We start from the raw sequence: 24,680 nt of genomic DNA, 5'->3' as shown, positions 1-24,680 counted from the left end.
TTGTATCCAAGCTGCTATATTGCATGCCATCAATAACTTTCACAATCTCACCAGGCGACATTAACATAGAAGAAAATCATCCGACACAGACTTTTCCGCTTTGCTAGTGATAAATTATTGATTTTCGTGCTGCACCGTGCTTTCTCTAATATCAATATGCACGTACTTCACTTTGATTGATTAGCCCTACGGCTAGTTTTTTAGTCGGTGCTTACGTCGTCGACAGCCGGCGGTCTTTTCAAATGATATATTCGTTTGGCGTGAGCTGACTATTTTTCCTTTCTTTTGTAATCCGAATAATCTAAATTTATGTTGAAACAATAGACGACTGATAAACGAGTACAGTGGCTGAATCTACTCATACCATCTGTTTCCGTGGTGTAGTGGTTATCACATCCGCCTAACACGCGGAAGGCCCCCGGTTCGATCCCGGGCGGAAACAATAAGTTTTTTGCTGTTTTCCAATTTCTCTACTAACTAATATAATGCTGCATTCTTCAGAAAATCCTGCACCTGCAGCAACAGAAATAATAAACTAAAGTACACTTCTCTACTACACTGTTGATTACATGATTTCGCAGTTTCTTACTCATTCCGTTGCCTTACCTTTTCTAGTTTACTGCGCTTTAAAGAGCAAGTGCTGTAAATCATGTTTGTCTCAAGCTCTTCTGCGGCACGAAATCGTGTCTAAAGCCAATAATATAAGCGTTGGATTAAAATCTTACGAGAAGTCAAAGTCCTACAGATGCAGTGATTTTTTATTTTAATTGAATCCTCATACCCCATCATCGACTTAGTCACTGAAAGCTAGCTAAAGTCAGTCCGAGTGGGTTTGATCTCCTCTGCTTGAACAACCCGCTCCGGTCGAGTAGATTATGAAGGTGAAAAGATTAGGATGTCCGTGGGAACGACAGATGATTTTTATGGCAACCCGTGCAGCCGCGATTACAATCTGCTGCGGTGGAATGTGGCAAGACGAACGCGAACGTAAACGAGAGCGTTGAAAACCGAAACGTAATCAGGTCAACAGACGAAAGGAATTTCGAATGAAAATCAGACCTGTTCCGTTGCCAGATTCAGTGGCCTCGGCAAGAGCAGGCTCTATGTTAAAGTGATTCGCGTTTTTTTTTTTTTTTGCTGGAGTAATTGCCCAGTAGACATTCAATCGATTACAACGATCACTAAAAAACCAGCCATTTGACACTTTAAACTGTTGACTTGAAAATAATGTTATAAGTGTTTGAAGATCGAAAAGGTTCCTCAACTAGGTTACAAATACAAATTATAGCAAGTTTTGTAAGGTTTTTGGCAGAAAAAGATCAGAATTAGTTAGAATGTACATTATTTTGTTAATTGAATAATAATTTTTGTTATAAATATGCCTTAGAAAAACACACTTTTGAACATTCAAGTGTATGATAACAAAATTTGACATAATTCTGTACTTTTTATCATTCTGTTATCTCTAGAATATTACAGGCTTTGTTATTTCTATCAAGTTCAGATATATTTGTGTAACCCTTTTGTTATAATCGTTTGATCAGGACCTGAATACATTTTTTTAAAGATATTTTCATGCTGAACAATATTGGCAAAGACATGAACACTACGGGTATAACTGTTAAAGAGTCATGAGTTTTTGTCGCACCAACGGACCGATTTGTCCCACTGTGTATCGGCTGTCCGGAACTGGGCTTTCTTTCGATTTTTCAAATCCGTACCCGATTTTTTTTTTCAGTTGAAACCCGAACTCGACCCGAACCCGAAACATTTTTTTTTCGATCAAACCCGAACCCGGAAATTTTATTTTTGTGAAACCCCAGCCCGACCCGGACCCGACATCTTTTTAGAGCGGTCGATTCTTCAAACCAATTTGAGGCTGCCCTGAAGCTTTGAGCCTTGAATGGTATTTTAATGTTAGTGATTTATACAGTTGCATGACATTAGACATCATTATCTTATAAATATGCTTATTTGCTATAGTCGGGTTCCGGGTTTTCAAACCCAAACCCGACATTTTCAAACCTGAACCCGACACGAACACGAAAATTTTTTCCACCAAGCCCGAACCTGACCCGTACCCGACACTTTCAAAAATTTTCAAACCCGTTTGAAAACCCGAAACCCGACCATCTCTACTGGCATACTGCGTGAAGCGCATCGTAATATTTGTCAGTTCCAACCACGTGCCTAGTTCCACGTTAACTACCGCACGTGCTTAGTTCGTTAACAATTATCTGGCATCTCTTTCTTGTATTTGATGTATTTTCTTTATTCCTCGGTGGATTTGCCCTGACGCAGTGGAATAACGAAATTCGCTATGTGATTGATGCTGCATGGGAAGTTTCGTTAGTGCGTGTGAAGGAAAACCCATGAAAAATCGGCAATTTTTGTCCCTTTTTTCTAATGTAAACGTTAATATATAACCGTAAACCTCATTCAATACTATAAGCTAACGCATTAAGAAAACGCATTGATAAAATCCTGTTGTTACAGTTTACATAGAGGTATCTACTCCTACAGTGTCAATACTGCGGTAATATAGAAAGCCGAATGATATTTTTATTGGGTAAGTGTTCGACCGTCAACACATATCAATTCTTGAATACAAATTTGTTTTAATCTTATCGATCTCGCTGGACCTGTTTCACACTCGAGCGTCTCAAAGCCTGCAGTAATCCCTCACATTGAACACATTAGTTCCAGTCTTTTTTTTTCTTTTGTAAAAACACTGTAAATACAACGTATACAACGGCCTGGAATAAAATCTAGCGAAACGAATTTATTAGTGCTATCAGAGTTTATCTATCGGTTTCCAATCTTCTACTAAGTTTCTTGGTAAATTTAAGACTTTATTTTGGATGCTTAAATATATTTGCTTAAATTCGTAGATTTTCAAATTACCGCGTTTTTTAAGCGATACCGCGGTAATTAAAACACCTTCACGCGGATTTTCGAATTAGCGCGTGTTGAGAACCAAAAACGCTTTGAGTAATTGAATTGAAGTAATTGGGAACAAATCCATGTATTATTTCCTCCTTTTATAAGAAAGGCACGCTTCGAACAAAACTTGATTTGAATATAGACACAAATGTTATTATGAAAACTTTCTCGATCATAACAGGTATCAAAATACCAAAAGTGCGGAAAATCGATGAGAATATTTTTGTCCGCTTGTTTGTACGGAAGTCGCGCATAGTGAGCGACTGGAAAAATCGTTCTGTTAGAAGTAGAGGAAGCTCAGAACAGATATGACAGAAGACCTCTATTGTAATCGTCCGCGAGATCCAAGAGAATCTTCAGCTAACAGTTTTCGGTCAAACTAAACTCTACGCGGGGGACGTGTTCCAAATTTGTATGGTACTGCGTAAAAAAAACTATTTTGAGTTGAGAATATAACGAAGAAAAACATCCTAAAATGTTTGATCCTCGTTTGAATATGATAGTGACCAATCTAGTGGCTAAAATAGAATATTGGATTAAATTTTCAGTATTTTTAGTATTTACACCAAAAGTTGTGATTTAGGATATAGGTATGACTACTTTTGGTTTAAATCGAAAAACATGGTTGAAATGAGGTCGATATCTTGTACCGGTTTTGAGTGATGGAGAAAAGTAACCCGCGTAAAAAAGTTACTGTGTTTTAAAGCCCCCAACAACCCCTAAAAAACTAGTGGAAACCATGCCAAAGCACCATATCTACATATTAATTTTTGGAATACTTTTTTGCCTTTCTCCTAGAAAGGTATAGCAATCACTGGAAAAACCAAAGGTATAAAAGTGGTCCCAATGGCCGAATGTCATATACCACTCGACTTCTTTCGACAAACTGAGCATTTTCTGTATGTATGTATGTATGTGTGTATGTGTGTGTGTGTGTGTATGTATGTGCAACTTTTTTTTCTCACTCACTTTTCTTAGAGATGGCTGGACCGATTTTCATAAAATTAATTGCAAATGAAAGGTCTAGTTGCGCCATAGGTTGCTATTGAATTTCATTGTAATCGGATTTTTAGTTTAGAGGTTATGTATCAAAATGTAAAAATCACGAAACATCAATATCTCAGAAACCACACAACCGATTTTAATAAAATTGGTTTCAAATGATTGGGCTGTCTCCAGAACCCTTAACTTTTGAATTTCGTAATGATTGAACATATGGTTCAAAAGTTATGTAAAGAAAAGTTATCCTGAGGTTGTTTAAACTCACTCATTTTTCTCAGAGATGGCTGAACCGATTTTCACAAAATTAGTGTCAAATGAAAGGTCTAGTTGCCCCATAGGTTGCTATTGAATTTCATTGCAATCGGATTGTAACTTTGTCCGTTGTTCATGAAAATGTGAAATCACATAATGAAAGTTAACATATTGACTTCCTCCTAACGATCACTGGCTAATTAAAAGGTAGAAAAGTGATCCAAATGGCCGAATGTCATATACTACTAGACTCAGTTAGACGAATCGAGCATTTTCTGCATATAAGCATGTATAGGTGTATATGTTTGTGTGTGGGTGTGTACGTGTGTATGTGCACCTTTTTTCGCACTCACTATTCACAGAGATGGTCTGACCGAACAGATTTCAATGAAATTAATTGCAAATGAAAGGTCTAGTTGCCCAATAAGACCCTATTGAATTTTATTGTAATCTGATTTCTAGTTTAGAGGTTATGTATCAAAGTGTAAAAATCACGAAACATCAATATCTCAGAAACCACACATCTGATTTGATTAAAATTAGTTTCAAATGAACGGGCTACCATAAAAACCCTTAACTTTTGAATTTTATGTAGATTGAACATGTGGTTCAGGAGTTATGGAAAGAAACGTGTTCTGGAGACTATTTAATCTCACTCATGTTTCTCAGAGATGGCTGGCCCGATTTTTATAAAATTAGTGTCATATGCAAGGTCTTGTTGCCCCATAAGACCCTAATGATTTTTTTTTCAAACGGATTATTACTTTGCCTGTTATGTTTAAAAATGTGAAATCCAGCTATGAAATGAAACATATTCCAAGACAACTTACTTGGACTCACTCATATTTCTCAGAGATGGTTGACCCGATTTCCACAGAATTAGTATCAAATGAAAGGTCTACCTACCTCATATTACCTCCCTATTGAATTTTGCAGTAATCGGACTGTAACTTCGTCTGTAATGTATCGAAATGTGAAAATCACGAGACTTCATTATCTTAGAAACTACACAACCGATTTGAACAATATTGATATCAGATGAACGGGCTAGTTAAGGGTTAACTGATGAATTATGATTGAACACGTGGTTTCAAAGTTTGGCTGCCCCATACGTTACCTTTTCATTTGATTGTAATCAAGCTTAAGCAAGCGTTATGTTTTAATTTGTAAAACAACGAAAGTCTATTATCTCAAGTATTACACGACTTATTTGAACATAACTAGTGTCATACAAATGAGTCATCTCTCAAACTTACGAATAACAAACTTCATAACAATTTGATATGCTGTTTAAAAGTTTTAGTAAGATCAGAAATTCAAAGACTATTCAACACTTTACCTGCTTCGATCAATATATATGGCCTCAACATGATTTAAATGTGGTATCGTACTATCTGAACGTTCCCGGCATCGCTCGTGATTAAATTGTTCGAAATTAAGAGTCATTGCTTTTATTTCGCTATTTCTTAAGTACTAATATTACGTCAAATTTCATATTTTATACTTTAATTACAACATCAATATTTTAGAACCCAAAGAGCGGATAAACATTTATTGGATTTAAGCATTCATGTAAATCTATTTTTACAAATAATAAGTTTGAATGAGAAAGGCTGAGTCTGACCGCTAGGTGGATTAATTTAGGTTTTTTTGTTTTGATTTTTATTTCCTGAAACCAATGAAATGGGCATTTTTGTTATTGGGCAGTCCGCATAAATGACATGTTGGTGACCTTTAAGAGAAAATTCATATTCGTATAAAAAATATGTTTTGTAAATGTTCAGAAATGTTCGCTGAAAAAGCGTCGAAAAGGTGGGGCTTAGAGCCTTATACAAACTTTTAGTAATTGTCACAAAAAGGGTTTGCTTGAAGATGTCTACATTTACATGCTCACCAAGTTAATATTTATAGGAGAACCCAGAAACTTTTTTTTTTAATTGTCACAGGGAAACATATTTTCATCAACACATTCATGAATATTTTTCGTGACGAAGTTCTAAAATAGAATATACCGGGTGTTAGGTAGCTCACTTAAAATCCTTCAAGGGGTGATAGAGGACCCTATTTGATGAAAAAAGTTCTTCTACGCATATGGTCCCGTTTCAACTACTGCAGAGTTATTCACTTTCCCAGTTTTGGATATGTTTGCCTTTAACGAGGTCTATCACAAGAAGTGTGATAGCTAGCTCATTTCTGTTGATTTCGTTGGAAAGCTGAGAAAATTTCGTAATCAATAGTGTCTTGAAAACTTCCAACTAGAGAAAATAAGAAGCACTTAGAAAGGAACAAATGTGAAATCGAATGTTTTTCGAGAACTAAACTGCAATTTGCTCTCTTAAATGTGTGATAAACATGGCGCAGCTTATTGCTTTTGAAGTGAAATAGCAGCTAAACTAAAAGAATCAGGTGCTTGGTGTCAAAAAACAACTAGAACAAACTTCGATGTTAAATTTGGTCAACCACAAAACCCATGTTTATCACACATTTCAGAAAGAAAATTGCATTTCAGTTCTCAAAGAACATTCGGTTTCACATTTGTTGGTTTCTAAGTGTTCCTTTTTTCTCTAGTTTGACGTTTTTTAGACTCTTTTGATTACGAAATTTTCTCCGCTTGCCAAAGAAACCCATGAAGTTGAGCTAGCTATCATACTTCTTGTGCTTTATCTCGTTGAAGGCAAACATAACCGAAAACGGGAAAAAGTGAATAACTCTGCGGTAGTTGAATTCTGACCATATGCGTAGAAGGATATTTTTTATCAAACATGATCCTCTATCAGGGCCGGCGTCACACTATTTTCCCGAGTGGGTAGTGAGGAATAGGAAAAATTCATGGGTGACGAAGGCGCATCCAGAGCTTTCCCCTGGTCTTCCTCTTCACCATCCTTTGGAGCTTCTTGTCGCTCGGGATCGTCGGACGTCCGGAACTGGGCTTTCTTTCGATGCTCTGATTGTTGTCCAATAGTGTCAAGATGTTGTAGTTGCCAGAACGGGTGCATTCAGCGTCCTTATGCCGCACGATGTCCGTTTTCGACGCGCTTGGGTACCGTTTTTTGAACGCGCACACTTCCGAACGGAGTAACTTCACTATTTTCACCGTCACGTTTTGAGTTCGAGTCAAATTTTTTTCACCTGGCTCATGGGTTGTTATAATTGATGCTACATGGGCAGATTCGTCAATGCGTGTGAAGGTAAACCCATGAAAAAAAGACGGAAATTTTTGTGCTTTTTTTTTCAATGCTATGCAATGCAACGCAATAGGGCTGCACAGTTTTGTCTTCCCGCAAAAAGTCTCCATCCAGAATTTAAGCACGATCGGACTTCTGGTAAGGTTTCATTTACAGTCGTGAAAGTTTCACTTTTTTACCAACAAAAAAATGCACAAGAGTAGTTCTTGAAGTTTCTGAAATCGAAATTTGGTTAATAGCAAATCCATCAAAGACGCATGAATCATCGAAATATGATGTTATCTCATAAACAAATGTTTGAAAAAACAAAAACTACTTTCAGTGACTAAGAACTTTTGCGCTGGAAGACTCGAGCTACACCAGAACAAACAAAAGGCTCTCCCAGCTCGAATATTTTCTGAATTGCGCCTTTTATCATGGGTAAAAAACTGAAACTTTGACCGCATTGAGGCTCTACTTCCCGAAGTCCGATTGAGCCCAAATTTTGCATCGAAAATTTTTTCGAGGAGACAGAACTTTAGAAAGCGTAAGCGTAAATTAAATTCAAAAAGTCGATTTTTCTTGAAACCTTGATCAAAAACCAAAAAAAGTTGAAAATAAAAATTATTCAGGTTGGGACAAAATACAAAATATATAATGTTAATTTCTTGCGTGGCAATTTTTAGTTTTAAACAAAGAATATATATTTTTTGGTTTTCTCTGTTAATTCCGTGCGGGTAAGTACCCACAAAGATATTTTTAGAGTGGGACTACTACCCATGCTACCCACATCACCCGCTGGCCCTGTCCTTCATCACCCCTTGAAGGATTTTAAGTGAGCTACCTTACACCCTGTACTATTCGTGACCAACTCCCGAACATTGATGTTTTAGTTTTTTTTTATTTCGCCTATGAAATTTAGAAATGATTGAATATGACATATATGTAATAACAAAGAACGAGTTGAAATTGCGATAAATGCCAAGAGCTATTTTCAAATGCAATCCCATTTTCATGGAGAAAGTATATCGCCTACCCCTTATTATTTTCCAGCGCCTTCAAAAAAGGTAGGGTTTAGATGAGCGATTCTCGCTGAAACCGTCCCACTGGTGACATGAGGTCTTTTAAAAAGGATATTTTTACGTCTCAATGTTTGAAGGTAGCGAAAAACCACTTTGGTTAGTTCATATTAATGGGTCCTTCGGGCTCAAATCGGTTTTTACAAAAGTTGATTTTTGGGCAATTCTTGACCTTTTTATTGATTTATTTCTCTTGAGTTTGTCATTGAACCCCCTGCAACCAACACATCGTTTTCAAGAGGAATGATAGAGCTTTCATTTAAAGTAGAAAAAAATTGGCCGCCATCTTGCATCTCGCCGCCATCTTGGAATTCAGAGAAATGTGTTTTGAGCAAGTTCAGCAAGAAAGCTGAGAAAAAATGCTTTAATATACCTTCAAAACATTAGGTGAGCATTGAGTTTCTCTGTCATTCTGGTCACTTTTCAAAATCGAGCTTCAAACATTACAACGCATGACGTGCTATTCTAAAGGTGCCGCCACACGGACGCTAATTCCCTTAGTTTCTAAGTCATAGTTGATTGTAAAAAGCATTTTTTTTTTCATCTTAACGCGGGATTTTACTGTCAAAAGCTATAACATAGAGACCCTGAACTACTCCGTCATGCCCGAATAGTTCATAGCCTACTATTCAGTGATGAAAAAATGCTTTTTACAATCAACTAAGACTTAGAAACTAAGGGAATTAGCGTCCGTGCGGCGCTGGCGGCACCTTAAGACAAAGAGCCATTTGTATTTCAAACTATCACCGTGACTACTTACTGAAAATGTACTTTCGTTCCACAAGTAAAATGATATCGTCTGTGACCCTTCAGAGAAAAATAAATAAATTGTAGTTCAATTATCACAGAGACAAAATAAAAAAAAAAATATTTATTTCTAATCATAGTCTTAGTGTCTTTTGTAAGAAAATATACACAAGTTTTTCTATGAAAAGCAATGGAGACGATTGTAAAAAAAGTCCTATTTTAATTGTGACTCTCGCGCGGATTGGGATTGCTTTTTTATTTTTTTCAATGCATATTAACTTGTTTTTTTTTTTTAAGTTAAACATTGTTATTCTCAGTTTTCATTAGGGGCGACTCGTGGCTTTTAAACCTACCTGTTCAACTAAAAAAAATCTGAAAGTCACAGTTTGAGCAAGTAATCACAATCATTACAGGGAAAAAAAAACAAGTCATTCTCTTTGCTGCTATTTAAAAATGAAACATTAAAAACTAACACAATATATGTAAATATAAGTTTGGATTGGAAATTTTTTGTTCGCCTGGCGTCCCCAAGTGCAATGCACAGGTTGCACTATGGGCGAGTCACTCCTGGTATTCATCGAAACAAATTTTAGGAAAATTTAAAAAAAATAGATAAAAAAAGCCTACAGTGTGTACATCTTGAACCAGTTAATGATAGAAATACAAAAGAATGATATGAAATCGTCCAATAGTTTTAGTAATAAAAAATGCATACAGATTTGAAATAAAATGGAAGCAGATAAGTAAATTACAAGAAAGTCAAAATCGAATGCGACTCAAAACATCAATTATCTGTCAATGCTCAACATAGTTTGTGTAATTTAGAATTCTCCAAGTGTTTCGTTTTGTCGTCTGTATTTCTGATTATACCAATTATCCCGAATTGTGATTACTTTTAGCTTTGTGTAACGATTTTAGTAGACGTTATCCGCCTTCTGAGTAGCACAGCAATCCAAGGTTAATGGCTCCATAAATCAAAGAAAATTTAGCTCAATACCTACATGCTAATCCCAACGAGAAAGCTTTAACTACAACCATAGAATCATATGTTTACCATTCCAACCAAGCTGCTATCCAACAACTGTATACTTACCGCCATTCACATTCCCACGATAATCAATGCCATCAAGTAATCAAGAAAACTTCAAATGATTTACTGCTGCCGCCGCAGCCACAGTCTTTGGATCCCATCGAGCGAAAACGATCGTGCAAACCATGACAGCAGTCTTTAAACCGAGAACCGCACACGTCCAACCAGCGGCGAATTTTTTTCCTGTTGAATAACTTCTAGCGACTGACAGCATTCTTGCCCCGCTCCTCCCAACGCATCCCAACGCCAGAAATCCAAACTGAACTTTAAAACAAAAACTTATCAGCGAATGAAACAACGTCTTCTTTCGCCCGGCGGCTTCGCTGTCCTCATTACCGGTCTGCTTATGACTGTTACTTCTTTCTCAACGTAGGTTGAAACACTCATCAGTGCTAATATAATTGGACTGGAGGGTCGAATTAGCGGATTAGAAAGAAGGAGAGAACAAAATTAACAAGAAGTTTCATTTGATTGTTTCTAAGATTTATTCAATCTAATACACCTCGGAGTTTTGCGAGTTATTATTTACTTCTTTTTTTTTTTTTCAATTTATTAAGGTACACAGGTAGGGGAAGAAAAACAAAAACGGTTTCAATTTTTAATCGGATTTCACCTTATAATTTATTCATTAAAACTAATTTATTAAAGCAAACCTTAATTCATGAGCGCTCAAATCGTGCTTGCTGCTATCAATACACTCACAATCTAAATGAGATCATTTGTTCTTTCAACAGAATATAAAATCACAAAAATAGCAAACAAAAAAGGTCAAAAACTAAACTGGACTTAGATTCGTTCTGTCCACTTGCTTCTCTGCGGTTATAAATAATTGTTAATATCACATGCCTCGATTTCAAACTATAAACACTAGAACTAGATGTTTGATAAGCTTACATTGTTCTTCTTTTCGCGTGGAACGGAAAAGACACAAGTATTGCTCTCACTGTCGGCTGGTCGGTAGGAATTATTGCACCGAATCTAGATCTTGAGGGTGGCGCACCGGCGCTCCAGTTCCTCGTTGAAGGAGTTATCGAACACCTCGTCCTCGATCCAGGTTTCCACCGTGCTGGCCGAGGTACGTCGCGACGAGTTCGACGTTCGCCAGATCACGTCCGAATCGATTTCGTAGTTCTTGTTGTTTAAACTCTGCCAGATGTCGGTGCGCACCTGATAGGGCGGAGGGTAAGTCTTGCCCGTTACCAGCTGCGGGGGAGTACTGCTTGGTTGCGTCGGTTCTTCGCTGAACGGATTCCACGAGCTGTGCTCCACAGGGGATAGGACGGGGGAATCTACCTTCTGTGCCTCATATTCCCACGGGTTTTTAGACACTTTATTCCAACGGCTGTTAAGGTTGTAGTTTCGCCAGGGATCCATGAAATCGTCGTTTTTGCTGATCACTTCACCGCCAAATTGGGTCAGGTGATGATCGAACTTGCCTGATTCGAAGCTGGCGGACAGAGTGCTATCGACGGAATGGGCTAAGCAAGAACCGTTTTGAGATCGGTTGCTTGCCGTGGACGGAGAACTGGTGCCATTGCGAAGGTATCGCTTGTTGTGGTCGTACTTTACTTTCTCGAAGATGATTTCATCATAGCCGGTGCCACTTCCACCGGGCAGCGGTGAGACTGGCAGCTCAGGCAGGGGTTCACTTATTTCAAACTGTAACCGGCCACCATCGTATGCGGTACTTCCCTCGCGGATCCCATCCAACTCACACGCCACAAACTCATCGTCGTCGTCGTCTTCGAAATCGGCCCCCTCGTCGGCGCCGAACTGGGTTTCAATCTGATTGTACTTCTTATGTTTCCCACTCAGGAACAAGGGTTTGGATATTTTGCTTTTCTCACTCGTCAGTGAGGCAACATTATTAGCATTTACACCACCAAACAACCTGTTTTCACCGTTCTCCACACCACTGCCACCTCCGGCCACATTGTACAAGGTTTTACTGATCTTATCCAGCTTCGATGACACCACACTGCTGCTATTATTCATCTCCTCACTGCTTAGCTCCTCCTTGAAACCCTTCCTCATTCGAAAGCACTTCCTCAAATTCACATTCTTGTTGCTGCAGATGTTTGTACGCTTCTTCGGCAGGTTCTTCCCATCCCGGCTGGCACTGTAGTTGTTCTGCGTCGGCGGAATATCGGGCAGTTCCGGTTTCGGTGACAGGTCTAACCTCCGTCGCACTCCACTGGGAGAATCATCCTCTTCAGTGCCGGCGGTCCAGCCAGCGGCACCTGATGCGGGAACCCGCTCCGGCGTTGTCGGTTGCACTTTGCATCGCGTTGGGGTACAATTTTTGTGCAGCACGTACTTCGCGGTGGCTCGGTTGTTTAGGGAAATCGAGCGTCCCCCACTGGTGATGCTACCGGTTCCTCCCAGTCCCCTGGACCCGAGTCCCGACGGTGACGATGACGAACCGCTCGGGCTGAAGGAAAACTTTCTGATCATCTGGAAGAGGAACAAAAAAAAAAGAGAATGAGATTAGCGAGTTGTACAATGAATGTTTAAATCGTGGTAAAGAATGAGAAAACTTTTCGAAACACACACACACAGTTTTCACTACCGCTTTGATATACAAACAAAGTGTGACGGTCGTGGGAGTTATCTAAACTCTTGCGAAGATATTTTTGGGATGCGAAAACTTGAGGAAATCAATACTCGCGACAAACCGAGCCGAGTGTATCTTCCGTAGTCGAAAGGAATGTTTTCAGGTGAATAATGATGAACTTTTGTTCTTTGTGGATAGAATTTCGTTTCCTCGTAGTGATTAAATTCACACCCCACCAGTGATGCATGAGGTTAGAAGGAAAGCGGAGAGCTCTCTTTCATCATTTCGTTTTGGCGAACTGCCTTTCAACTGCAATTGGATTCTCAGTACCGACCGACGGTGGGAGAAGTTTAAACGAAAATTAAAGACCCGCCGTTGTTAGTGCTTCAAGATAAATATTAATCAACGATAAACATAATAGCCGCCCGATTTTGGGTATCCCAATTTTCGTTCATTGCCATGTCTCAAATTTCATTTCCCATATCGTCTTTCTTCCTGCGCACTCAGCAGCACAGATTCAGGAGCAAGAAAAAAGTCTTTCAAGTCATTTCCTGTTTTCTTCCTTTTACAAAGCTCGGAACAAAAAATAACGAACCCATCATCAGTGTGTCGTTGTTTTTTCTTCAATTCTTTGTTTCATCAACAACAAAAAAGTGAAAGAAAAAAAAACTCGCTTGCAGTTATGATGCTTCTGAACATTTTCCCACCGCAACTCATCGCTGCAGCAGCGTCAGCACGGAATAAAACAGCATGACTTTATTTTTAAATCGTTTCTACCTGCCCAACACGAAGAGGAGAACGATGCACCGCGGCAGGCATTAAGTCCAATTTCCCCCCGAAAGTACAGCGCGCATCACTTAAGTCGTCCTTCAAATCACGTTTCAATCCGCAGCTACCGAAAAGTTCCCACCAAAGCGACGGTAAAAATAACAGACTTAAACCCGCAAGAAGCACATCACTCTCGGGTGCGCTGCTTATTTCCCTGGGAAAAAGAGGATAATCACACCTGTTCGAGGCCCTCTCGAACGTGAACCCCTCGCCGCCCGGCTGCAATCGGCTGCTGGGAACCCTTTTAAGGCCCGCGCTCTTCCTCTCGACAGCCCCTTCTGCCATCACCTTCGACGTGATTTTTCGTATTCTTTTCTTCCGAACAGTGGAAACGAACGTTCGAAAAAGCGGATGGTGCACAGATTTGGAAAGGATTTTTCGATGCTGCGAGCCAGAGCACCGCAGTGAAAATATGAACTGATAATGTATTGGAGGCGATTTTTTTTTTCAGCATCCATCCAGATTCGGTGTTCGTGGTTTCTGTACGAATTTTTCTACGTGACAAAAGAGGAGTTTTGTTTTGTAACCAACAGAACCCATAGCAAGTACCGGATTCAGAATTCAATTTCACTCCAAATGAAACCCTTTGGAGGCCAGAAATCAATCAACGTTGTAATCGGTTGTTAATTTTCTCCCTCCAACTGTAAGGCAAAGGTCTGCGTCAACTTTTTGTTTCACGAAAATAAGTGAGGTTAATTAAAACCTCGAATTTTCGCAGCCCGTTCCCCTGGGAACAACAACAGCTAAAGTAGGTGACAAATTGTCCACTTCCTGCATCGGAACTACGAGAGTAGATTAAGTAGCACACAAGCGGAGTGAAGGTATATCACTTTGCCGTCTTTATCCGCAGAGCTTTCGCCGGATGCCGGAAGGCATATGTATGGCAAAGACCCAGAATCGATATGCTCTTGCTTTTGGCTGGTGGTTTTCAGATGCTGCGAGTGCTGACATAACGGGATGAGATATATCTCAACAGCATTACGGAAAACCGGGGCTTTAGTCGCAGTGAAGCCACTTGACGCAAACATCCACGGGCCACGGACTGGTGTGTAGAGATTTCCGGTGTCGGCACTAGAGTGGCACGGATTCGCTGAAGTGGCAAAACATTTTATTGCTGTTTGAATCAAGAAGTTTGCCGAGTAATGATTATCTGCTCTCTCGAAATTGCTCCCTAAGGATGCAGCCAAAGACTAGTTAATATGATTTTATTGGACAATAAAAGTACTAGCCTAAGTTCGACCCTTTACTATGGTAGCTTTATCCCGACAGATTGCTTCGAACTTTGACTTTTCCCTGTACACCGACTGAAACATGGGATTTGTTTCACTCGCTTCCCTTCCGGACTCGTTTCAACAATGGATAAAGCGGTAATATATATTTGTCTTCGCTATACTGATGCTTTAACTGTGCTTGAGTGGCATGGTCTTATCGAGGGAACAAAGTATACATCACTGACCCTGCAGTACCTGCAGGATTAAGAGTTTTCAACAACCAATTAATTTACTATAAATAGAGTATGAAGTGTAGGTAGGAAAAGGTCCCTCTTATAGATTGTATCCACAAAGCTTTGATTTCGCATTTTACGCTATCAGTAACTCAACAAGGATTATCCGGCATTCAATTCACCTCCTGTACGGGACTAATAGCATTTCTGGTAATTTTTCTGATTCAATTATTCATTCATCCTTTCGATTGTGTGATGGCACAAAGTTCGACCTTGATATTCATGCTTTTTTTACTGGACTAGATCCTGACTGTAGTTTGTAGCATTAATGGAAGGGTTTTTGATTGCAGTTTTTCAAAGCAAACCAGAGGGACCCACAATAAAAACCTTTCCAGGTATTTATAATTGACTATAGTTGGCAGGAGAAACGAGACTCGTTATAGTAGAGCAGTAAGTTTAAAGGAAGGTCAAAAGCATACATTCAAGCACGGATGAATGATAAAAACTGCTAGAAACTAGGATTACGTCTTACATTAGTAGGAAGGCATGCAAAAAAATTGAGAATCGAGTGAACCGATAGAATGAGTGATTTCAAATGTTTATTACTTTGTTACCACTGCACTGATTTTGGCCACTAATTTCTCGTTGAATATAAAACAATGTAACCCAAGCACAGACTACAGTGTTTTGGCAAGTGGTAACGTTAACTACTTCAAATAAATGATTTCGGGACGCTAAAAAGCGTCGTTGGTGTTGTCACAATAGTGACACCCGGCATGTCTGTTAATTTGTTGGTCATTGCGAAATGTCATTTGCGAGAAAACGCGTGATAATTCTCATTTTTTTATTGTTTCTAGCAAAAAAAAATTTTTCAACTCAATTATCAAACGATTTTCGTAAGTTGCGTAGTTGAGTCATTACTAAATGACTCACTCACAACAAGCAAATTTCAATTCACATTACTTAAACTAGTTCAATGATCGGAATATGACTACATTTCAATACTTTTATTTAAAGTAGATCTGCACATTTCATAACTTGCAATGTAAAAAAAATCTGCATTGCTTCAAGAACGTACCGTACTGCATCAAATTTCGTACACTTAAGCTAGCATGTAACTTCTTGAACTAAAAAATTCGTAGTTTGAATCAAAACGGTATATATCAGCTTTATTTCCTTTCGACATAGTGTGCTTGGCTAGTAACAGCTAGCGTACGGGAGTCTGAACTTCACTGACATAGCTTACTATGAAATTTTTTCTTTTTCTTCTTTTTATGACCGTGGATAATGTTTTCTACTGTGCTTTTAACGATATGCTAACAAGCGGTATACAGTTGACGAAAAATAATGTACTTTTGCGCACAACGTTCGTCCGTTCTCTTTTTCGAATTCCTTCATTCTATCATGTACATCACGCCGCCTACCTTGCCACACTGTTTCCAAAGCTGCAAAAACCTGATCGAAAGTATTTTGACCAGATTTTGGAGCTGTGGTGTCTTCAGTAAAGTTTTCATTAATTATTTGTCATTTGATAGAAAGTACAATTTTGTGATTTAAAATTGAGGAACAGATTTTGCTTTTCTCATTTTTGCATTTTAGCATCTACTTTGTTCGGCAAAGTACTTGCACATTTTTTAAGAAACAACATCTACCTACTCCAATAGGCTTTTTTGGAGTTTTCTATATTTAGTTTTTTTCAACATAACTTTTTATAGTGGTTTTCTACAGTTTTTCAATAATCTGCAATGTTGTTTGTTATAACAAAACACACAATTTCAATGAAAAAATAATTTTTATCTCTTAGATTTCTTGAGTTATTGAAGATTTCAATTTAAATAATGCACTAAATAACAGGTAACATCAAAAACCGTTAAAGTATAAGTCAATCCAAATATAGGCGTTTGTCTCTCTTCGTAAATCTTCAATAACTAAAATAACATAAGAGATAACAATAAACTTTCTGCAGTAGAATTGCGTGTATTATTATAGTCAATAACATTGAAGAACACTGAAAAATTATAGAAAATCACTATGAAAAGTTATATCGAAAAAACAAAGGTTTTAGCAGGCATTTTATTGAAAACTTCACAAAACTGCATTTAAATGAAAGGATAGAAATATTGTGTCTTCAACAAAGTTGTTTGTAATACAATGTAACAAAACTTTGCCGAAAAAAGTGGATTTTTATATGCAAAAATGATTCACACTTTCAGACAAGTTAACAACAAATTGCAACTTCCATACAATGGAAAATAATTCATTCATCTAAAATGAAATTGGGCGACTGTAACAAAGCTGAGTAGTCGATATTTAAAGTGAAACGGTGTTGAAGCCACATTAGTCAAAGGCACAAGACTTGGTAATAAGTAATGCATCACGTAAGTATGAAAACGCTAATTAATGTTTGCTGTGGTGAACAAAAGCAACATTTTTGGCCAACAATGGTCCCACGATGACAATAAGATTTGAAAATAGTTGCGAAATAAAAGTATGAATATGAAGCCAAAAGAATAAGTTGCTATGCATTTAAACTTCAGCAAAACTCGAAATTTTGTAATCATTCTGAAATTTAGTTAAACAGTCAAGAAAAACTTTAGCTCTTTTTAGTCAGATTCCAAAGTTACTTTATTAATCCTTTTCTGTAAAGAAAAACAGCACCCCGAAGAGCCTTCTCCAGGAAAAATATTTTTTCGCCATGTAACCTTACCCTTACAGTTCTTATTTAGTTGTAATATTCTAAATTTTCAGTAAATCTATCAAGGCTTGCAGTTGTTTTAGTGACGGCATTTAAAAAAAAAATCTTCAAGGAACGTTCTACCCCAAACGGCGTATGGGTAGGTAGTTCTGGTGTTGTGATTTTACGGATTTTGACGGTGTTTGACATTTGGCTTTTTTTATTTAATTTAAGTTCTTAAATTGCTCGACAAAACACCATATTTTGATTTTTTTCTATCGATGTTGACAAGCGTAGGATGACCCTGAACATTGACAATTTCTAAAATGAAAATGTATTTTTTTCGTCGTGTTATCTCTTTGTCATAGATTGGAAACATGCATTTTGAAGTACTATTGGTGTAGAATAATAACGCAAATTTTTAGATAAAATTCATCAAGTGCAGCGAAATCCAACCTCTTTTTCGAATTCTCTCATTCTATCACCTACGTCGCGCAGTCTACGTTGTGGCGTTAGTCCTCTCCGTAGGTATTTAGGACAGGTACAGGTGACAGTTTTGTTCAGCATCACATCGCTATTCTGTTCAATAAAATTTGTAAGTTACAATATCTGGTCGTGGTGAATGAGGCCACGCCAAGGGAAAGACAAAATCCCGTTCATTTCGTACAAGGCTATAATTCACGGTAGATCGAATTCATCGTGTACTGCGAAATGGAAATTATGCTCGTGGTGCTGGTGCTTCACGGAGGTGCAACTACAATATGTGCGGTCGTTGGTGCTGGAGTATCTGGCGTTGTGAAGTATCTTAAGGCAGATATTGGCCGGTAACGCGTTTTCTGCAGTAGGCAACCCGCAATGTCAAGGAATTGAACGAGCTTTTATCAAGCGTCACTATTGCTCAGGAAGATGTTCTGCTTAACATACAAGCTGTTGTGCTCTCGAAGAAAACGGAGAAAAAGACATAATCCATGCACTGGCTAAACTACTCATGCAGCATCAATCATAGTAACCCATGAGTTAGCAGAAAAAATTGACAGCTCTAACTGTGATGGCGAAAACAGTGCGTGTGCGTCCAAAGAATGGTACCCTGTCACATCGAAAACGGACATCGTGACACCGGATACCCCCCTTTTTGGCAACTACAACATCTTGGCACTATTGGATAACAATCAGAGCATCGAATGAAAGCCCGGTTCCGGAGGCAAGACGACAAGAAGCTCCAAAGAATGCTGAAGAGGAAGACCGACGGAAAAATGGCTAAATCGCTGCGTGAGTTTGGCCGGGAGGTCGGTGCAACCGCCTTAACAGTGAAAAATTACCTGGCGAACCTGATAATACATGTCAGGAAGCGGCAGTCTTGTCCACTGGTCTTGGAGCTGTAGGCAATGACGCAGTGGCAGCGCCTGGATAAGATGGTCAAGGAGATTTTTCCGGCAAATCGTGACATGTTGGTGGTGAACGGCGACGAGACTGGCAGGGCACTTCGTGTTTTACTTCACCCACGAAGGAAGTGAGTACCGAGGTGAAGTTCATTTTGCACACCAATTTCCCCAAGAAAGCGCTGCTGTGACTGTCAATCAGCGATAAGGGGATGTCAAAGCCGCTCTTCTTTTGCTCCAAACTGGCCATGAACGGGAAATTTATAGTACGAAGTGCCAATATGCCAATAATAATGGAATTGATAAATAAAACGACGGAAGAACTCAAAAACGTCGTTCGCCCTGGCGAATGTTCCGGTTAACTGTTGGAACGCCGCTCGCAAGAGCTTAGAATTTTTTGCAAGTAAGCTAACATAAAACCATTCCATGGGAAATTTATCGAACTCAATTTTCTGTTTTAGTTATTATCTTACCACCATCCGAAAAAAGTCCATTTTTTTACCGCAAACGTTAATTCTCAGCTTTATATAAGCTAAAACCAATCGTCCTTTTAAGAGCAATCACATATTTCCAATCAAACCAGTTAAAATGAGTTTTCCGCATGTCAGTACTACACTGCCGTTATATGTATAGTTGTTCTATAGAGTTTCAAATGAATCCATCTATTGTATATACGCTCTTGTAGTAACACGTATTTTATGGTTGGAAAACTGAACTTATTAAAACTGCATTTACAGACGAGCATTAACAAAAACACTTGATAAGAAAATTACATTAATACTTCAACGTAATTAATTAGTGACCCTGCTTAAAACCGTTTTTTTTACGTAGAACCACGTTTTATGGTAACATGCTCTCGGAGGGTGTAAATTGAATATCTAAACATTGCGAGCATCACGAAAATTGTCTAATTTCAAATGCTTGAAACAGCAGTCAGTTTTCAACGAATTTCCGTCATGCTTACAACCAGAGTTGATATTTGTTGACACTCTTGAGTGAAAGTGAAAAAAAGCATCCATAAATGTTATTTTTTTACAATCTTTTCAGAGTTCTCCCTTCCCGCTTTTTGCATGGAAGTGAACTGTCAAAACACCTCATTATATTTCATGCGATGGAAGCAAGACAACAAAATCAGTTTATCAGTTAACGAAGATTGTCAAGGAATCGGTCAGTGTCAGTGAAAAAGTGTTTCAGTGAGGTTCATTTTGGTTGAGTGGACTGTTTGTTTTTATTTTTCGCTTTGAAGTGAAGATCATTTGGTTGGATTTGTCGTCAAATTTTATTCCGTAACCGTGAACGATACGCGCGATCTATTTCATCTGAGTATAACAGCACGTTACTAGGACGAAAATCTAGTGTATCTGAAAGAGTGCTGCGATCATTGGAAGTGAAAATTGAAAATGATTGGCTGTAATTTTCGAAGAATTTTGCTGAGGAAAATGACTTTTATCAGCACTGCTTACAACAGTGGATTGAAAAATTAGCTACGTGTCCACCGAAATGTAGAAATTTTATTATGTGAAAAGAGATTGTTTTGAATGCATTGTGCCGAACGTTGAACGAGTCTAAATACTATCCTATACGAGTATTCCATTTTTAAATTCAAGATGGTGATTTTCGATATCAAGAAAACAACCTAAAATGACTACATAACATAGGTATTATTCTAATCATGATTATGCACAAAGGCCAAAAATCGATCAGATGTCATTTTGAAATTTCATTTCCGGAAAACAACCCTATAAATCCGAGACTGAAACCCATAAGTGAAAAAGAGAAAAATAATAGAGAATTATTACTGAAATTCACCGCCTCAGACCATCGAATTGATTATCACAAATTGAGTGTATTCCCTAACCTATTGCAAGAAATACTTTAAAAAAAGACACGTTTTCATAAATCCTTGCGCTAGGGTCTTAGACACAACCTCTTGAACTTGTTGAAACTGATTTCAAAAAAAAGAGCATCTAAAAAGCATTGGTTGTTCCAATAGATTTCTTATACTTATCAGAGCAAAATATTGATTTATATCTTTTTTTCGAACGCATTTGATGAGCATTATTCGTTGAAAAAGTTAGAACAGCAAAAGTCATAAAATTTCTTGTGATTAGAATCTTCTAAACGAGTGTGACTGTTGAAAGAAAGAAAGGAGGCAGTTGATGGATGAGCTTTTTGAGATGAAACTAAATCGAACATATCACTTCTGAATGTCACTATAAAATCCTCACGTTGGTTGATGTTTTGTCCAGAAAGTTATGAATTATTCTAGACAGCATATTCACAAGATGTCGTTTTGTTTTTGTCAACTCATGTCGTTTTCGTTTTTGCGGTGAAGCTACACCGCAGACTACACTTTGTCCTATGAATGTTTTTTTTTTTTTCATTTTCCGGACTTTCCCGGACTACCCTTTTTCTGTCCCGGACAGTCCGCGTAAGAAGTCATTTTTCAGTAAATTGGCAAATTTTTCGTACAGTGCCATAAACGCGAGTTTCCCAGCTGGTCTCGAGGGACGATGCTGGCCTAACAAGCCAGTCTTCGTAGGTTCGAATCTCGGCTCGGGAGAGACTGTTAGTGTCAGTAGGATCGTAGCGCTAGCCCCGCAATTGTCCTGTACACTTGACAGTTGGCTGCGAAGTCTGTGTATAATAAACAGAAGGTCGAGTTCCGATACGGAATGTAGCACCAAGGCTTTGCTTTTTTTACCACAAACGCGACAAAAAGACAATGGCGATAATGACCAAAACAAAACAAAGTAACAGCTACCTCTGGTATTACGCACACCACTGCAACTGCTCGGAAAGTGTTTTTTTTTTTCCAGCAGCAAAGTGTAGTCCGGGACGGTATAGTCCTGCCGTAAAAACGAATTCGACATTAAACTGAAAGAAAAATCCAAGTGTACCATTTCAGACCTTGTTTGAAAGAAAAACCTGACTGCTATCCTACCTTCCATCGACAATACACGGCGAACAGAAGATACAGTCTATTTTACCATTTTTACATTTCAAACGCACAAACAACACAGTGAACGTCTTGTTATTACTATTTTTTTAAGAAAAGCTCAAAACAGTTCAATCAGTAATTTGAAATAAAATTTAATCAAACAGATGCTGCAAGTAAAACTAATTCTTAATTTTCTAACAGTGCTACTGTGCACCTTAATATTATTTGTATTATCTTCACTTTCTTGCACTTCGCACATGTCAAACAAGGCAATGTTGCCGAAATTTCGGGGTGAATATTTTATTGCAGTGCAGCTAGAACGAACGTAGATTTTTCATTCGTGAAACGTCGAAAACATTTTACAATTTTCAATTTGTACCCATAAATAGGAAATATGGTCTGACGGAAATCGTCCATTTCTGAGAATTTTGATAAAAAAGCGAAAGTTAGGCAAGCCATTTTATCGGAGGGTGCGCGTCTGGTACAGACATGCTGAATATTCCATCGTTACTAGCAAAAGTTTTTCAAATTTATTACCACCCACATGTTTTGTGGAATAACCGACTTGATACTAGTTGACATTGTATCCGTACAAACAGTTGACATGGTAACACCTGCAAATGAGCCAATCAAGAAACGCTGTCACTATAATACTGGAGCTAATTTGGGGTTGTTTGCTCACATAAATTTGCCATTACTGGAGTTCTGCACAAAAGTTTTTGCTTCGTGCAAGAGTTGTCATGAAACTAATTCTCATTCCGTTCAGGGACAATTTTTCTTCAACAGTGATTTAAAAGTCCCTTGGTACAATATCGGAATGTCCTCCAAACGGCAAGTGTACTGGATTTCACACACACAAAAAACTACTGCAGATCCATACATTATTCATGCTTTCCCCATATGATGATCCCAGTACTGCCAGCAGCAGTGGATCCTTTGAAAAGTGCCAACTGTAATGTGGCAAGTTGAAACCGTTTTGTGAAGCAGAATAATTTATTCATTGCAACATCCAGTGTACATATTTCGTAGTACAGTGGAATAATGCGTGCCACCTCGTCCGCCCCTAAAACCCGGAATAAATCCTTTTATCGTCGATTACTGCAACGTCGTCGCACACAAAACCCCACAAAGTGAAACAAACTGTTCTCACGCTCGATAGCCAGCTCGTAACATTACACACCCTCCTCCCGTACCACGAAAATGTTCCAGCAGCCAAAATGCACTCTGCATTTATTATCGAGTGAGAAAACGACGAGCAACAAGAACGACTACGACGAAAAAACAGCTGTACAATTAAAAGGGAGAGGGGTTGATTCTGTCCCACACGACAGTATGGTAACTTGTTAAAACTAATTGCCACCCCTGTGTTGGCGGCTTGACTTCACTCGAGTTGGCAGCGGTGCAGCGTGAGAACATCCGATTGTACGCTTCCGCACGCCTTCCGTTTCAACCCTTTCCAGAAAGTCCCACGCCACCCGAAGGGCATTTCCAAGCGCTGGAGAAATAGCTACGAGTAGCGGTAATTAAAACCAAACACCGTGACATCCCGTCTATATCTTCAACTTTTATCCACGCTTGGGGCGCGCAATACGAGAGCGCCATTACACCACATAAATGTTAACTCAAACAAACCAGGATAGAAGGTTAGGAGCAAAATTTACCTTTACGCAACATTTCTTCGTCTGTTTCAATAGCTGCGACATTGTCATTTTGTTGTTGGGACTGCAATCATCCAAAGCTTCCTGGTTCACTGCGACACGTAATAATCCGCTACAGCACTTGTAATGGCATTCACACACCTTCTCACATATAGATTTACGCAATGATGGACGGTTTGATCGCCTTAATCCTTCCTGACAGAACTCACTGCGACTCGTTCGTTCGTCACACACTAATCCTAAACCGCAATGGCGCAAAACCAAACAGCCACACACGATTCTCGTATCTTCGGTTGGATGAAAGTACCGTTAGATTATCTTCATTAATGAAATCCTTCCGAACGGTTTGTTCGATTGAATAATCACACACATTCGCAGCACTTCCTCGTACGAGCCAGAGAAAAACACCGATTGTTCAGCTTGAGAAGGACTCTCCAACTTCCATTCTTCTACTACGACTGAGCCCGTTTACGTTCGCATTCGCGTTCCTTTCGGCTCTGGGGCCAGACTAGCAATGATGCACAATGGAAATAACCTGCTATAGTCAGCCGGTAGGTACGTGAAAGACTAACAACCACTAGCACACAAACACTTCGGTACGTACGCCTCGACGTTAGGCGATCAAGTGAGCGCGGTTTGCGCCCGTTCGTCCGTCCGTCTCGAGCGGAGCGCATGCAACGGAACGGAAGAAGAAGCGTGTGCCGTCGTCGCCTGTCTTCATCGGCATTCAGCCAACCAAACCAGCACACACTCTTCCCCGCCTGTCTTCTCTCATAGTGTCAGTAGTGCTTCATCCTGTCGGGCCGACATCGTCGAAGAGAACGACAGAGCAAAGAGTAAAAAGGGAAACCGTAAAGCAAGGATGAATGAACGTACCAGTTTGATGTGGTTTTCCCCTTCGAAGAGTGAACTATGAATGAAAAGA

The 24,680-nt window shown here is 38.9% G+C and overlaps 1 protein-coding gene and 1 non-coding gene across 2 annotated transcripts; one reads left to right on the top strand and one right to left on the bottom strand.

The window, feature by feature from the left end:
- The first annotated feature begins 369 nt into the window (after positions 1-369).
- On the top strand, positions 370-442 carry Trnav-aac (transfer RNA valine (anticodon AAC)). Its single transcript has one exon. It is a non-coding gene; the product is annotated as a tRNA-Val (tRNA).
- A 10,424-nt stretch (positions 443-10,866) lies between these two features.
- LOC129721714 (uncharacterized) lies at positions 10,867-24,393 on the bottom strand. Its single transcript, XM_055674611.1, has 2 exons — positions 23,759-24,393; positions 10,867-12,731 (listed from the first exon to the last, which is right to left on the bottom strand). Exons 1-2 carry the CDS (start codon positions 23,804-23,806, stop codon positions 11,256-11,258), a joined length of 1,524 nt encoding a protein of 507 aa, XP_055530586.1. The 5' UTR covers positions 23,807-24,393; the 3' UTR covers positions 10,867-11,255.
- Between the last annotated feature and the right edge of the window lie 287 nt (positions 24,394-24,680).

The sequence above is a fragment of the Wyeomyia smithii genome, chromosome 2 (genome assembly GCF_029784165.1).
Source record: "Wyeomyia smithii strain HCP4-BCI-WySm-NY-G18 chromosome 2, ASM2978416v1, whole genome shotgun sequence".
In the NCBI taxonomy this organism is placed as follows: domain Eukaryota; kingdom Metazoa; phylum Arthropoda; class Insecta; order Diptera; family Culicidae; genus Wyeomyia; species Wyeomyia smithii.
Note: the sequence above shows the minus strand (reverse complement) of the source record. Positions and strands in the feature narration are given on the sequence as shown.